Source organism: Harmonia axyridis, chromosome 2 (assembly GCF_914767665.1).
Source record: "Harmonia axyridis chromosome 2, icHarAxyr1.1, whole genome shotgun sequence".
In the NCBI taxonomy this organism is placed as follows: Eukaryota; Metazoa; Arthropoda; class Insecta; order Coleoptera; family Coccinellidae; genus Harmonia; species Harmonia axyridis.
The window spans coordinates 63708401-63726363 of NC_059502.1; the positions used below are offsets into that span (position 1 = coordinate 63708401).

The window sequence follows — 17963 nt, forward strand, 5'->3', positions numbered from 1 at the left end:
GCTCACTGAAAGCATCTTGAGAGCTATAAGACTTTGATATACTTATCTTGGTTTCTGTTTTAAATGTTAAAACCCTTTTTTTTTACTAGATTTTATGGTGTATATGATACCTACTCATAACACTTCATATAAAAATTAATTACCAGAGATTGGTGTTTCTTATTAAATGGGACACTCAGTATTTTTCAACGCAGTTTTGCAGAAAAGTATTCCGTTATCAGTTTTTTAAAAATTTCATCCGTTTCAAAGATTTCATTTTGTTTTCATTGTAGTCAAGTCATATAGGGTGTCCTATTTGAAAAACCCAAACGCTCCCCTATATCTCTGAATCCATTATGGATTTCTAATTGAATAGGAACACCTATATATTACTCAATTACCTACAATGATACGATGGATACGAAATGGCTCAAATCTCGAAATTGGTAAATGAAAAACATTCATATAAAGGGTGTCCCATCAAAAAATGAAATTAAACAACTCAATATCTTTGAAATAGACATAATTTTCGAAAAACCGATAACGCAATGTTTTCCGATAATTCTACGTTGAAAAATTTAGGTCCCATTCATCAAGAAACTCCGCTCTATATCTCTAATTAATTTTTATGATCTGTTATGAGTATCATATAGGTAGATAAACCATAAAATTTACTGACAAAAACGTTTTAGAATTTTTTGAATTTTTTTTAACAAAATGAAAGATATAGCGAAATATTTGAGACAGTCATTTTTCAGAAACTCTCGGTAACTTGAGAACGAATCAATATCTATTATTTGCTTTCTGATAAATTATTGAGAAGAAAAAGCTTAGGTCCTTGAAGATTTTTTCTCTGTCTTAGATATAGTTCTCGAGATGCTTCCAGTGAGCATCGTATTTGGGATACCCTGTACATTTCGTTTGAATAATGTCATTATGTTTACCTGGAACAATGGCGCAAAAATGACCCTTGGTTATCTCCATGTGAATTGAAAAAAATCAAATAATAATCAATCACTATCAATTGTTGGATCATTCAAATATATCTATTCTTTCAACATTATTTTACGTTAACAGATAAAATCTGTACTTCATCATAGAGATAAACCTATTGTTCGACCTTACTTTATATTCAAAAACTTGACAAAATTTGGTTACTTTACATTTGGTATCTTGGCCATTAGTGTTTCAATCATTGTACTATCAACTACGATTTCATATATTGTATTACATATCGAGAAAATGTGAGTAGTGCCATTGTATTTTGCATTTATTCCATAATAATTAATATGATAGTTTTATTAACTCCAATTTAAAAAACTCAATCTTTATTTCCGTCAACAGTATAAACCAGTTGTGAATAAACACCAATTGTAATTCGGTTAACTTTTATGTATTTATGGACGAATGAACTTCTTTTCAGTTACAATTCCATAAAATATCTCCACTCGATCAACAGAAAATTAACTGGATCTTATGATTAAATTCTACAATTGATTTAAAAAAATCATTTTCGACTACTTTCCAGCTCTACCTAATATTTTGTTGAATTGAAATTCTTTGAAAACTAATATCAACAATTTCTTTGTTTTTCAAATAAACTTATTAATAAGATACTTCAAATTTCATGATGCAGTTCTTTCTGTGGGAAAGAAATAATCTTTTACTCAATTTCTGGTTTCAGTCATTCTTTGATTTAATAAAGGTAATTATAATATAGTTTGATATATTATTGAAATTCTGTTCCAATCAGATAAATTAGCTGTGTCATTCTATTCATATTGAATAATTTCAAATGTATAATGATACTTCTTGAGAAAAATTAGTATCACTCATGATCTTTCAAATGAAACAATGAATATTTATGCATTTTTCCTTCACTATCGGCTTCCGATTATTTTGATTTGATTCCTACTTCCACATACCGCATTTCAGTGGTTTTCGAGATATGAATTATTTTCTGAATATTCCATTCAAAAGATAGCTCTAATCATATATTTTTGTTGTGCTATGTTTACTCAACAAGCACTAAAATTTTAGCCTATTCAGAGTCGTACAAACTGCAAAATTTCAAACTGATCAGAAACATGGAAAACTTTAGAACAGCAATTTTACACTGCTTACAAAATTTCGTGTTCATAACTTAGTCGAAAATATAGAATAATCAAGCAGAATATCTAAGAAAAGTGTGGAAAACACTTAATCAACTGACTTTGTGTAAGTCAGTGTTTACACACTTATTATCTCAAAATTTTTACAATGACTCTCCTCATCTTTCAATTTCATTTTATATTTTTCAAATTTCTCCTGCCTTGTAATCATTTTTCCCAAAAACTATTCAAATAAATCTATCTACATTCTTATTTGCCAAATTTTTTTAAAACCTATTTGAAACAAACTGAGATATTTTTATTTTTTTGTAATCAATAGATCTTTACTTTCAATACAAAATAAAGAAATTCATGAAAAGTTTGATTGAGAAATCCATAACAGTAGTCTGCACAATTTCATAACGATAGGAGGATCGAGAAAAAGTCACAAACATGCTCGAATGGATTTTGATTTTCTTAATTTTGTTTGGATGAATTTCTTAGCATTGAAGAAATAAATGATCAACTCTCTCCTCCTATGGACATTCATTTAAAAGATTTTTTGAATAATAACCCATCATATTCCACAACATTTTATCACATTCATTAATAAAGTTCATTGAAATCGGTAGGTATAGAAAATTGCTAATCTGCTTTCCTTCATAGTGCCCCTTGACCTAAAATTCTATATAAAATGAAATATAATAGGCTAGACTTCCGAAAATGAAAGTTTATCTCTTGGTGAAGTTTGCGTGGGCAACAGAAAAATGAATGGGGTATAGGAGCTTGCCAAATTTTCTCTGGATGTAGACGTAAACATAAAAGCCAGGAAGGTAGGCGCCATCCAGGGGTGGTTTAGTCTGAATTTCCCAAAATCATATTGGTATTAATTTAGAATAAATGACAGAATTCAGTGATTCCATACTGAAATGTTGTTCCAGGAAGGTTTTCATTATTTTGCACTTAGTAGATCGCAGTGATCTCCAATATTCCAAAAAATTGCAAGGAATGCAAAAAAAAAAGAAATGGTTATCGGAATTGATACTACCAGAAGTATTCAACACAATTATATATGTATATTAACACAATTTTGGTCTGGGATTAGATTTTTCCTTGATGTGATGATGTGAATAAATTAATTTACAACTAATAACTGCAAATTCAGGAGAGAGCTTCATTTCTAAAAGTGATAAATCATTTTCAATGAAAACTAGCTGTTCAATATATGATTCATTATCACCAACCACTGTTTAACTATTCGTCTACTGGTCATAGTGAATCAACGTTTCATATTAGCTCAAAAAATATTGAAAAAAAAAAAATACCTAAATATAATAGAAATTCAGAAAACAAACTTCAAGCGCGCCAAACGACGTGAAACAACCGATGACACTAGGAGAGCAAAAGTTGCCAAACCTTGGATTTCAGCAGGTAGAGATACAGAAAATAATAAATATTCTGCTTCTTATGAATTCGACAATTAGGAAAAATATCGGATTCCGAATATACAAATTTGCATATTTAATTGAGAATCACTCAAATAAATATATTCCATTCAATTTAATATACATTCATAATGATATAGTAAAATTGCTGATTTGAAAATATATCAAAATCCGACAACGTACTCTAACCATGTTGGGGACATGTAAAAATTGCGTAAACTCCTTTTATCTATGTTTATTACCCTATGAGAATAATTATGAGAAACACTATTGATCGATATGAATCCTATGGAAAAGTCTAGATGTTCAATGTCCGTTAAGCAAAATGGCGAATGCGTCAGTATCAATATGATCAAAATTTTGAATTGGGAAAGAATCGATCGAATTTTGAATTGAATCGTTTTCTGTCATTCATTTCATAACCTGAGCACGGATCCAATGGATATCAACTTGTTAATTCGAGTAAATTCAGGTATTCGATGAAAGAGGAATTCCAAAAAACTTGTAGACAATGTGAGAACTCTAGTGCTTTAATAATCAGTTTTATTTGAATGCAGATCATCCTAATCACTCAGATAACTCGTATTTTTGGCCAATTGAACTGAAATATTTCTCTATTGTGTCACTCAACTCTTGGTGTTTTTGTACCTATGCTGTGATAAGGTTTTATACCTCGACTTTTATCAAATATAATCTAATCGCAATGAAATATTGGTACAGATACAAAAGTTCGTTTTCTGGAATTCCAATCATTTTTGTCATATTCATATCAAATTTGAAGTTTCAAGTACTTATATCCATTGTTAACGTATAATCGGTTTAGAAAATGGATTACCTTAAAAAATAATATAATTAATTCATCTTAATGATGATAAATGGAATAAGAGAAATAAAGGATGTTTTTTTTTGAGCTACAGAACTTTAAATTGCAATGAAACAACGATGGATTATTCGATTGACATGAATTTTATTCATCCGCAAGATGATCTTGTGGCATTACATTTTAAATATGATTTCTGGATATGACCGCCACGGCTGGCTCGGATGTAGTCCAATCTGGACGTCCAATTTTCGATGACTTTTCCCAACATTTGTGGCCGTATATCGGCAATAACACGGCGAATGTTGTCTTCCAAATGGTCAAGTGTTTGTGGCTTATCAGCATAGACCAATGACTTTACATAGCCCCACAGAAAGTAGTCTAGCGGAGTTAAATCACAAGATCTTGGAGGCCAATTCACAGGCTCAAAACGTGAAATTAGGCGGTCACCAAACGTATCGTTCAATAAATCGATTGTGGCAGGAGCTGTGTGACATGTTGCGCCGTCTTGTTGGAACCACAGCTCCTGGACATCATGGTTGTTCAATTCAGGAATGAAAAAGTTAGTAATCATGGCTCTATACCGATCACCATTGACTGTAACTTTCTGGCCATCATCGTTTTTGAAGAAGTACGGACCAATGGTTCCACCAGCCCGTAAAGCGCACCAAACAGTCAGTTTTTCTGGATGTAACGATGTTTAGACATACACTTGAGGATTAGCTTCACTCCAAATGCGGCAGTTTTGTTTGTTGACGTAGTCATTCAACCAGAAGTGCGCTTCATCGCTAAACAAAATAAAATGGACGTAGTGCGCGATACGTATTCCGCACAGAACCATCATTTTCGAAATAAAATTGCACTATTTGCAAGCGTTGTTCAGGCGTGAGTCTATTCATGATGAATTGCCAAACCAAACTAAGAATAAATCACTTGACAGCTGTTAAATCGGTCGCCATCTTGAATAGTAATGCCAACTTGAAGTTATATACCTCGAAAAAAAGCACCCTATACAATTGAATTAGAGTGAGATTCCTGATTTTTTCAGCCTATTTCTGTAATTAAAAGGTAAAATATGAGCATTATGGGAATCATAGCCTTGTTATCACTCGAAAAACATTAATGAGCAAATACTTAATTATTTCACATTATTGAACTGGGTGTTTGAAAAAAGCATTTCAATAATTTTAGAGCTAATTATAGATTCCAAAATAAGTAGAGAATTTCATATAAACATACGGATTTGCAAATGAGCCGTTTTGAAGATAAAAGCGGTATTCGGTTTTCAAATTAAATATGATATTCGATTTATTCTCATCTTTCAGATGTCTTGTTTACTGAACTTACATTCAAAATGTTTTTCATACGGTTCATTAAAAAAAATTACAGCTGACATCGAACATTTGGTTTTCATATGACATTTACGTCTTTTATTGAGTATTTGGCATCCGATTCGAGTTGTTTACTTTCTTTCACATTGTTGCTAAGAAAAGGTTATTATTCCTGAATTTGAAATGCTTTATTCTAATTTCTAATATTCAAATGAGTGATATGGTTTTCATGTATGGCCGTGCCAACGGAAGTGGTCCAGAACCTGAAGCACGTCGCCTTTATACAGAGGCTTATCCCGATAGTCAACTTCCTTCTTATGTGACGTTCTTTCAAGTTTTTGAACGACTGAGGGGAAATTGGTTCCTTAAAAAACGCTCGTGATACTAGACATCCAAGATCTGAAAGTACTCCAGAAGATGAAGAGCAAATTTCAAATATTGTGACTGAAAATCACGGTACAATTGGCAAAGGAATTTCAGTGGAAGTACCTTGTCTGGAGATCTATTCGTCAACAACTTCTCTATCCACTTCATATTCAACGCTTGCAAGCTCTCAATCTTTCTGAGCCAGAACATTCTGTCAATGGGTCTTAACAAAGATTGCTAAACATCCATACTTCTAATATCTTTTTCTCTTATGAAGCCAGCTTTACCAAAGATGAAATTATCAACTTTTACAATATCCATATTTGTGCGGATGAAAATCTACACGCCATTCATGAATCCAGGCATCAACAGCGTTTCAGTATAAATATCGTTATTGAAGGAGATCGTTTATTAGGACCTTTACTTTGACGTCAAAAAACAAAACTGTCGCATTTGGAGTGAAGCTAATCCTCAAGTGTATGTCGAAACACCGTTACATCCAGAAAAACTGACTGTTTGGTGCGCTTTATGGGCTGGTGGAATCATTGGTCCGTACTTCTTCAAAAACGATGATGGCCAGAACGTTACAGTCAATGGTGATCGGTATAGAGCCATGATTACTAACTTTTTCATTCCTGAATTGAACAACCATGATGTCCACATATGTCCAATATGTCACACAGCTTGTGCCACAATCGATTTATTGAAAGACACGTTTGATGACCGCCCTATTTCACGTTTCGGACCTGTGAATTGACCTCCAAGATCTTGTGATTTAACACCGCTAGACTACTTTCTATGGGGCTATGTAAAGTCATTGGTCTATGCGGATAAGCCACAAACCCTTGACCATTTGGAAGACAATATTCGCCGTGTTATTGCCGATATACGGCCACAAATGTTGGAAAAAGTAATCGAAAATTGGCTTACATCCGAGCCAGCCGTGGCGGTCATATGCCAGAGATCATATTTTAAATGTAATGCCACAAGATTATCTTGCGGATAAATAAAAATCATGTCAATCGAATAATCCATCGTTGTTTTATTGCAATTTAAAGTTCTATAGCTCTAAAAAAAACACCCTTTATTTAAAAAAAACATCAAATTGTAAACATGTATGATAAATCTCTTGAAAAGGAAATTGAATGAGCTTTGTCGAATTTTATGAGCCTATAACTTGAAAATGCAATTGTTTGAACTCAGTGAAATAGGATAGTTATTTATTTTGAATATTTTTTATTGATTCAACTTTGTATCCCAATCTTTTCTATCGTGAATTGAATATCATTTGTTATTAATAATGAGCTGTTCAGACCTAGAGGGAATTTATTTCTATGCAAATATTTTTTATTTTGTCTGATGAATGAAGCTTGTTTATGATATAAAACTTAAATCCTCCCAAGAGATTGATCTATGAAGGCTCAAATAAGATTATTGTATTAGTACAACAAATTGAACATAAATAACAATTAAAGAAATGAAGAAACTTCATTTCTTCATTCAAGTGAACATCATGCAAATCTACCCTACATTTCACCCTGCGGATTGGTTTTGGGAAAAATGTATTTTAGATACTAGAGACACACAAACATGTTATGATATTATAAACAACGTCCATCTAAAATGCATCAATTTTAAGTATTTTTGTTATTCGTTTGTAGAAATGATATGAAATATTTTGTAAGATGGGTAAGAATATAATAGGCAATAGCAGTTTTGTATTTGACGAAGGCTCGAGTTGTTATCCGAACACAATTGAACAAATGAATGGCGAAAACTCTGTTACAGCCCTGCTTTTCAATAGGAGAAAGGACTTTGACATTTCATAACAAAACTACACAGAAGTCGCTTCATCATGTTTCAATTATTGATCCATGCAGTGTCAGTATGATTGTGCTCAAAAATATCTTTCGTTTGTTACACAGTATTTCATTTTCGTTAATCAAAATTGATATAGTACCATTGTGAGTGAATCGTCATTGATTATTTCGCTGTGAAATTTCGTTTTGATGGAACCGTCATATCTACATAATATTCGAGGAAAATATCAGAAGAACCCTAATATTTCAGTGGAAAAACAGATCCATTCATGTTGAAGTTCAGTAATTTCAAGCTCAAGCTTTATGCCAAATTTTATTGAGATTGAGTCACTAAATCCTTAGATATTTCAATGAGAATATGCAAAAAAATGCAGACTTTCTGTCTAACAAGAGATGTGACGCAGTTTATACGTGTAAAATAATCACTGGAATACTCCAGTTGAATTTTAAGGCGATCGTATCAGCCTATCTAGATGAACTAACCAATAACAATGACATTATAATGAAATAATGAATCATATCTCATATATCGGGTGCAATTAATTTTTTGCGAAAAAAAAGTCAGTGGCGTAGATTTCAAATATGAAAAGTATCATCACTATCATCGCACCCTTATATCAACTCCACTGATTATTTTGGCAGAAGATACTCCAGATCTATAGATTTAGACAGGTTGCTCCGTAACTTTCAACCAATCAGCGTCAACCATTCGTGACGTCACTCGATTTACACATTCAAATAACTAACATTTGATTGCAATGAAATCGTGGGTTTTCTTATTAGTTTGATCGCGTATATCGTTTGCAGCCTAGCCTAAATAGTTTTTAATATCTTCAATCATAAAATAGCTACTATAAAATGTTTGTCAATGATGGCCAATGGCCATACAGACACTCTATAGACCTGTGTAATCTACAGAGCTTGGGAGATACTCACCTAATTCGAAACATTACATTATCCTGACTTCAATACCTAAATATTAAAACAATAAATGTTATAATATTAGAGTTATAAATGAAAAACCTATCAATTTTCAAACTTAAACACACTGTATGGCGATTCTTTCAGATGCTTTTGTTTAATTTTTTTATTTGTATGGATTTTCCGAGCTAAAAACTTTATATATTTAAAATCTGAATGAAACATTGTATCTATAGTAACATCTAACTAATTTATCCATGTATTCTATAATTTAAGATATTTAGACAATTTAGGATAGCCCACGAACGATGTACGCGATTAAACTATAATTAAATCCGTGAAAACTAACTATTTCATTGCAATCAAACGTTATTTATTTGAATGAACACACAGGGTGACGTCACAAATGAACGAATGGTTTGCGCTGAACTGTCTATATCTGGCAATTGATGCATAAATGAGTGAGGTCTCAAATGTTCCTGACATCTCGTTTGAGCTTTGCTCATTGATCGAAGAAATAAATAAAAATTTCGGAATCTTCTCTTCCTGGAACAATTTTGAGATTTATCATCAGAATAGAAATTTCTTCAACTTTCCAATTATTTTTACTTCAAAGAACCAGCTGTCTGTTTGCAATATGTACGTAAATCATCTAAAAATAAATTTATTCTCACTGTAACTCTAACTGCAAAAAACAATATCAGTATTTCCACTATTACCACCTGATATATCTATATTCAGCATGGTTGAACAAAAAGGTTCAATCCATGGAGTGGCTTACTCAATATTACAGTACGTTGTCAGAACTAAATTTAGGTACCTATAACATTGCCTTGAGCAGTTATAAAGCAAACAGTGGTTTATCCATAAACAAATGTAACATTCATTCAACTTCGTCACTTCATTAGAACGGAAACAAGTGCTCTTAGCCAAAGGCGTAGAAAAAGGGAGGGGGCTGGAGGTAATTACCCCCCAAGATTTCCAAAATATAAAATTTCAGAATTCTCCCAAAGAAGAAGAACGAAAATATTTGCATAATATGAACCTTGGAGATACCAACGAAAATTACAGATTGCTCGGATCCTTTTCAAAAATAAAGTCCAATAACATGGGTCCGCAAACGATTTGTTTTTCGAGATACAGATGTTCAAGTAAAAACAAGTTTTTTTCTCATAGCACCTTCACTTCACAAGATATTTAATTCAAATTTGGTATAGATATTCCAGATTATAGTTTTTATCATGTGATATGCTAATTTTGAATGCAAATGTACGCGGTGATATTTTTTGTGGAAGAGTGTTCGCCTCGACTCCACCAGAACTTTTTTTTTTGGTGGTCCACTGGTAGTTTGGAAAATTGTGAAAAGAAACTGTGGTCCAGTACTACACTTCTTGGTTTCTTGTCGGTTCTTGTCAAACAATTCATCAGTAAACTTCAGGAAAATTCAAAATCTTATAAGATCTAGTAAGCTTGATGAATAAAATTAATTATAAGTTTTGGTGCTTATTTACCCAATCTGTAGAGAAGATTAATAAAAATTCGATAAACTGTTATAAGCGTCACAAAAAAAAAGACTACAAGAAACACCTTGTATCTCGAGAATAAAGAGTTTCATTCAAGGAATCTCTCGTTTCTCTTAGTCCTACAATTTAGGAACATCCTGTATAAGGGTAGAACAATCGAATCGGTAATCAAAAAAATGCTATAATAATAATAATCATCATCTTTTTTTGCTTCAAACTTTGTTATCAAACCTTGTTTTTTCGCGTTACAGATATGAGTAAAAGTATTCGTCAAAAATTTTTTTTCGATTACCGCCAACACTCCCCCCCCCCCCAAGAAAAAACAGATCTACGCCATTGCTCTTAGTCGCGATATTTGAGATTTATTACCTGACCATATCATCAATGTATTAATAGAAAAATCAACGGATATGATGTACTCGCAAAAATTTTTCTACTCAAGTATAATATGTTGATCCTACACGTGAATCATGGCATATATACAGGGTGATTCACGAAGACAATTGGTTAGAATATTTCATAGAAACACTCGAGATAAACACTTGAAATTTTATAGTTGAGCTTTATTCGAAGAGATAATTGATAATTTTTTCATCGAAAAATAATGCCTATGATTTGTCCTATTATTTCTGACGAAATTCTTAATATTATGAAATAATCTTTGATTTATTTTTGATGTATGGTAAAAACGGCAGAGTATTCGAAAAAAAACAGTCCAGGAACAACAAACATGTCTGAAATTGAAAGGTTTTTTCAATAGTATATCAATTATTTCAATGATGAATTCAGAAATTTCTTCTGAAACACTTATTATTCGGTAATATATCCATTCATTGATATTCAAAATGAGAATTGAATTGAAATATAAGAGAACGTAAAAACTTAAAATAGATTGTATGAATTTTTTCATCAGAATGTGAAATTTCAAATATTTTCAAATTCATCATTAAAGTAATTGGTAATCGAAAAATTTCATTTCAAATTTCAAAGTGATAAAAAATAACTATAATATAATATTTTTTTGTTTGAAAAAAATGAAATTAGAATCAAAATGATTCTTAACTGAAGAACCTAGTGAGAAAGGGAGTGAACATTATTTGAACGTTCAATATGATAATTTAATTAGTATTAATTGTCATTTTGAAATCTCACATGAAAATAGAACCATTGGATTGAAATTATCAGGAATATCTGAAATAATCAACCAACAGGAAAAAAAGTTAGCATACATGTATTTGGGGTCATATTTAAAAATTGCGTTTTTATCGAAGGAAATCAAATATATGTACCTACATAACTTTGACGTCACCTCAATGTCAACATAATGTCACTTTCTACGGAATTGGATTCCGAAGAGCTCAATTTTTAAGAAGGAAACATACCAGTAGTCAATTTCTAGAAGATTGTTGTAGTTAAATGCTTGAAATTATACCAGGCTATTGATTGTAATATTTTCAAATTTTTACATTATATGAAATGCATAATCACGAGCATAATCACCTAGCATGGATTCTTATTTTGGTGTTGATGTTCATTATATGGTTTTAATGGTAATCCACTTCAGCCTATCGCAAATAAAGATCTATAAAGGTTATTCAAATATTTATTTCATTCTGTTATGTGTTGAAGAAACCTTCCAGTGACTTAGCCCAGTAATTGGGACTTATGGAAAATTGTATTATTTATGTTTTAAAAAAATTTGCGATTCTTATTAGTACCATAGTGCCTTCGCTTGATAGGATAGTCGGTATTTCCATCCTCCCATATTCTCAAAAATCTGTTTTCTAAGTTTTGTTGGACAAGTCATGATGACTAAGCATTTTCATGGGTGTCTTCTCGAATATTTTGAGGTTAATATCTGAAGTGAATTTGAATATTGAGACTTTGATCTGATTTTTTTTTTAATTATTGAATGAAAACATGGGATTGAGTTTTCGAAACCTAGGTATAAAATCCCAATCAATTGCATTCTGTCCGTAATGTACAGTTATATTATTTAACTCTACGATAAACCTGCATTCCACGAATACCCCTTTCATTTGAAATACCTACATATGATAGCTTGGAAACTTTTCGCGTCTATTGTGGTGAACTTACGATGATTCATTAGGATTTAGCAATTTGCTTTATGAGCAATTCATTGTTTGAAAGATTAGGATATGGAAAATTACCAGTATAAAATATCTTTGAAGTTTAATTTCGAATTATACTATTAGATTAACGGATTCGGGTCATGTTGAAGACTTGGCTTGATTTTCCCATAGGATTGGGGTTGAGTGTTGAAGTGGACACGATATAATTGTATTAATTTTTACCTTTTTTCATCTTGTAGGGGGAATATGGCGTTGGCGCCATCACAAAAAAAACTTAATTGCTCCTCTTGTTCATATGGATGATTCAGACGAGCTCAAGGGCTCTAGCTCAGATCACGAGAACCCCAATTGAACATTCATCATTTCGGTAACCTAGAAAATAGAATTTCAGATACGGACTACCAATATATCCCGTGTATCATTTACGTGTAATAAAATACTTCCCCAATCATACAGGGTTGTTTGAAACCACAGGCTGCAATGAAGAATAACTATTCCAATCTAAGTGCAGAATTTTTTATTGATAACGTCGTCAGAATGATAGAAAATTGTATCAGAATAATAAAATTAGGAAGGTACTGAAAGGGAAATCAGAAGCTTTCAAGCAGTCTTCTATTTATGTGCCAATTGCACTCTTGGATATATCTGTACAGGGTGTAACTTGAGTAAAATATTCAAGTTATTCGAAAAAAAAAGAGGTTATATAAACTTGTGTCTAGAAATGCTTCGTTTCGGAGATATGGAGTATTAAAGTTTAAATTTTTTTCAAGTTTTTCTCTCATAGCACCTTTCCTTTAACTCAAATTTGGCATAGATATTCCAATGCAAATTTCTCATCTTGTGATATGCTAATTTTGAATGCAAATCTACAGTGTAATATTTTTTCTGAAACTGTGCCCACTTTCATCCAGATCATTTTTTGGGAGAACACTGATAGTTTAGAGAAATGAAGAAAGGAAATTTGGTCCACTCTTTGCTTTCTTGTACTTTTGTTGTGTCTGCTACCGATTTCGAGAAAAAAAAATTCAAACAATTCTGTAGTAATCCTCAGGAAAATCCAAATTATTATGAAAATGCATCAGTTAGTGAACTGTAATGAATAAATTAATTATATTTTTTTGTGAGTTATTCACCTAATCTGTAGCGAGTATTAATAAATATTCGATAAACTGGTATTATCATAAGAAAGGTAAAACTACAAAAAACACTCCGTATCTCGAAAACAAAGCATTTGCGGGCCCATGTTTATACAGAATTTTTTCTTAAAATTGTCTCAGGAATACTAGTCTTAAATATTTTAACGTAGTTATGTTACATCCTTTGGCCTGTGTTTGGTTCTATACTCTTCAAGAGCACACAACTGGTCTTGAATGCATTCAAGATGTCCTGATTTCACGTTAGTGCTTTTCTCAGTTTTTTATTCATCATTTGCAAACGGATAATACTGATATCATGTATGTACTTATGAACAAAATAATTCGTCACTATATGTCGAACATTTTTATCAGGTTAAAAATATGATGAGATGCATTCAAAGACCTGTAAAATTGTTGACATTTTATTTCATATTTCTAGGATTCATATACAGGTGTTCCTAAAATGGAGGAACAAACGAAAACGAGAGGTTCTTTATATAATTTTCAAAAAAAAGTCCTATAAACATGAGAACGTAAACAACTTGTTTTCCATATACAGGGTGTATTATTATTTGAACTGGGGTCGTTTTGGTTCGGTAAGCCTTCCGGGAACTGCGACCATGCAGATCTTTTGTTCACTACCCTACTCATTCATAGAAACCTAGGGTGTTCCTTGTAGTTCTACTATTTTGGGATGATTATAGATTAGAATAGAATAGTTTTATTCATCCTGAAATACATTTTACAATGCATAGGACATGTCATATGAGTTTATCGAATCTTTATGAACCATTGCTACAGTGCTGTACACAGAGAAATCAATAATTAATTAATTCATCACAACTATCTGGATTTTTATGATAAATTGGATTTTCATAAGATTTTCGAGAAAATTATTCAAAATTTTTCTCTCCTAAGCAGTTGTGGATACAAAAAAACTACAAGAAATCGAAAAGTTTAGTACTATAATAGATGAAAGTTTCTCTCTATATTTTTCTTAAACTACCACTGGAACACAAAAAAGTCCTGGAGACAAAACGGGCAGTGTTCCAGAATAGTTATTCGTTTTACTACGCAGCAAAGTAGTAGATTGACTGTGAGGCTAGGAATTCATTCAAGGCAGTCAATCTACTTTGCTTCCGAGTGGAACAGTATTTGCAAATTATTACAATTCCCACAATCTTTTCATTTTTCCTGGAGGGTTAAATTTAAACGGAATTTGATAGAAATCGCAATTGTTGGAATGGATAGTTGGATCAATATTAGATGTCAATCGGAAAAAAGAATACACTTGCAAACGGAATTGGCATATCACGTGATGTAAAATCTAATTTGGGATGTCTATGTAAAACTTCAGATGAATATCTTGTGAAGTGCGGATATATGAGAAAAGACCAAAAAAATCGAACTTAAACACCCTGTATCTCGAAAACCAAGCGTTTACCAAGCGTTCGCTGGCCCTTTCTTATATGGAATATTTTTCTCTTGAAATTATCCTAGGAATCGTTTTCGGTTGAACTTTCAATTTAGAAACATCCTGGGTATGAAGTTTACTTTGGCTTCCGCGCTCTTTACAAATAATGAAGAAAAAAGGAAACAGTTTTCAGTTAAACACCCCATACGTGGAGAACTTTCTTCAGTTTTCATTGAAGTAACTTACGAGCATCAAGCTCTAACTATTTGCATTCAAAATAATAGCATATTGAAGTGTGAAATAATATCGAGAGTTCTGCAGCTTCCAACCTAGATTTCGAATCGAAAATCGCTTCTGGCTTACACCGTTCGATCGTCGATCCTTACTCGAATCTATTTTTAGTGCATAATTCAGCCAAATTGATATAAGCGCCTAAACATACACAATCACAAAGCAAATTTACCATAGGACATGATATAATATGCCATCAACATGAAGCCGACTCCCAAATCCATGGGAGGATTTCGTATGAAGCGCGTTTTCAACAGGTGAAGGCACCCTTCTCGCATGCGCCAAAACTATCCCCCACCGAATTCTGATCTTCGCATGCCACAGAGTAGAGTTGCGTTTACACCACAGCTATTCGCTATTTCATTCTCATTTTACGTCACAGAGCAGAAACAGTGGTCTTAGCCTTAGGTCCAATATTTTTTTTTTCAATACATACGATCCGCCCGTGAAGTGTAGTGGTATAACCTTCCAAAATGTCTCACAAAAAACAATCCACGGCCCCTTTGCATGGTGCTTACAAGGTAAGATTTTTCGAATTGACTGAAAAGACATGCGGAATAAATTATATAGGTGCCAGCGCAACAGTATACCCAATATATATACCGGTTGGAAATAGAACATCATTTGCGGAATCCGTTTTTGCGGTCATCCTGCTTCCAGGACGATTTGCAAACGCATTCTCGAATTTATAATTAACCGTCCATCCAGAATAACATGCCGGTGATTGTTGCGGTGCAGATTTCGCGTAATCCGTTCAGAATGTCAGCACAGCAGGAAAAACATAAATGTAAATATTATTGTTTCAGCAGGTCCGTTCAAAAATTTGCCGTCCAAGCTTTCGGGTACCTACGGCGACAACAAGAACCGTTTGTTCTCTTGGTTGGTAATGGAAAAGTACCAGCATTGTACCGGGTCGTTATCGCCACAGCTGCGGTTAACATGCCTCTTTCCTATCAGAAAGCTTCGTCTGAATGAATCGCTTTTGCACCACAGATTTTGATAGGGATTCACCGCAATTTTTTCTTCCTTTGAAGGAAACGCGAAATTCTCTTAGGGTTTTCTTAAAAAATACAGGAAACTATTTTTTCGCTTTTTTTTTAATTTTTATTTATTGTTAACAGTTCGGAACGTATGAATTTTTTTTTCAATGTTGCATATCAACCTTATGACCGTTTGTATGTCGTCAGTTTATAATCAAACAATTCCTGACGTTGCGTCATTCCCATATGAAACCGTACCTATATGATAAGATAGCAATCTGTGCAAAGAAATGGGGAATCGAGCAAAAGGCTAGAAATATTAGGATATCATTTCCTAACCTATTCATATTGATTCTCGACAATTTGTGCAATCAAAATGTGAACCATCAAATGATAAAAATCATAAAAGTTATTTTGAAAATTTTAAAAAGAATAATAATATCCCAGTACAATTCGACAGATTCATAACCCATAAAGTTTGAAAATTCATCTCCCGCGAGATGCTGGAAACTTTTGATTAATTGATTGATGGTTTACATTTTGAAATGTGTTGACCCCAAAAATCGATTAAAAAAAGAAACGTCTTAAATTTTACACTATGGTTTATTATTTCCTACGTTAAGAATATTTAGACCAGTGTTAAAAACATATCCACTTCATCTTCATGTAACTGCAGTTTTTTTTTCAAATTTGAAGATTTTAGTATAATATCAAGGCTAGTGAGCGAAACTTTCTGCTATTCACCTAGTCCTGTCAGTGAACTATAATTTCATAATTTACAGCAATCCAAAATAACATCGACAATTATAACTGGCTTACAGAAGAGTGAAATTACCTAATCAACAATAAAAACGTAAAAAGATCCATGAAATAGGTATATATTTCCATTAATAATAATAATTACCAAATGAAAATCCCCTAATATTAGTTAATCAATGATAAATTCAGAAAATGATGTCCAAGATACAAATTAGATAGAATTTTCTAGAAGGAAGAGAATAGGCATGCGCATCAAACTTGAGAGCTTTTACCAACCCAATCCTCCTCTAATTAAGCAAGTTCTATATATGTATAAAGAAATAGGATTAAGTTTGACATAGTCAGTCATTACATCAATATTTTCGATATTATTGTAAATTTTTTAAGTTTCGAAGAAATATCTTATGAATCTGTTGCTTTGTATGATTAAGGTGTAAGATCTTCATCTCGTTGATGATTTCATAAACAAGTTCAGATAGATAATTCTCCTATTCGCGTATTATCATGTTATATTTATTACAATCTTTACATTTTATTCCATAGACGATCATCATCTTTTTTTTTATGTATGGATATTTGTCTTTGATTTTCGTGAGAACCGTATCACCAAACGAAAAAGGCGCCCTCTAGGCAATTCTGATGTTCGAATTTTATACATTTGAAAAAGTAACAAAGCCCTATAACCCTTACAGGAAATAGGTAATTAAAAAATATATACGATATTGTTGTTAGAGGTTTATTCTCAGTAGGTAAAATTTGTCTTACAGGTGCGCTATATAGTCTGTATAGTCTGATCAATATTTTAGTTGGATATGAGTTTTCCAATTATAATTCTTTTCAGTTTTCTAATTATTTTATTTGTCACACCAAGTATACCAGGTTTATTTCATAAGCTGATGCAACATTTAGAAATTTTCCCGACAATATCTTTCTTTTACCAATCTACAATAATCTTCGTGAAGTACTAATAAAGTCCAAATAAGGATGGTTTTGGT

At 32.3% G+C, this 17963-nt stretch overlaps 1 protein-coding gene across 2 annotated transcripts in view; it reads left to right on the plus strand.

Moving 5' to 3' along the window:
* Positions 1-1135: 1135 nt before the first annotated feature.
* The window catches only part of LOC123673802 (proton-coupled amino acid transporter-like protein pathetic), a 47261-nt gene continuing 30433 nt past the window's right edge, over positions 1136-17963 (plus strand). Inside the window, exon 1 of one of the 2 annotated variants that reach the window (XM_045608486.1) lies at positions 1136-1223. Coding sequence is in view for 1 of the 2 variants with exons in the window: in XM_045608485.1 (XP_045464441.1) it covers positions 15703-15750 (48 nt within the window). In the remaining variant the exon portion in view is untranslated. Of the gene's footprint in view, positions 1224-15556; positions 15751-17963 lie in introns of those variants that run through there. The other variant, XM_045608485.1, reaches the window with a different exon arrangement.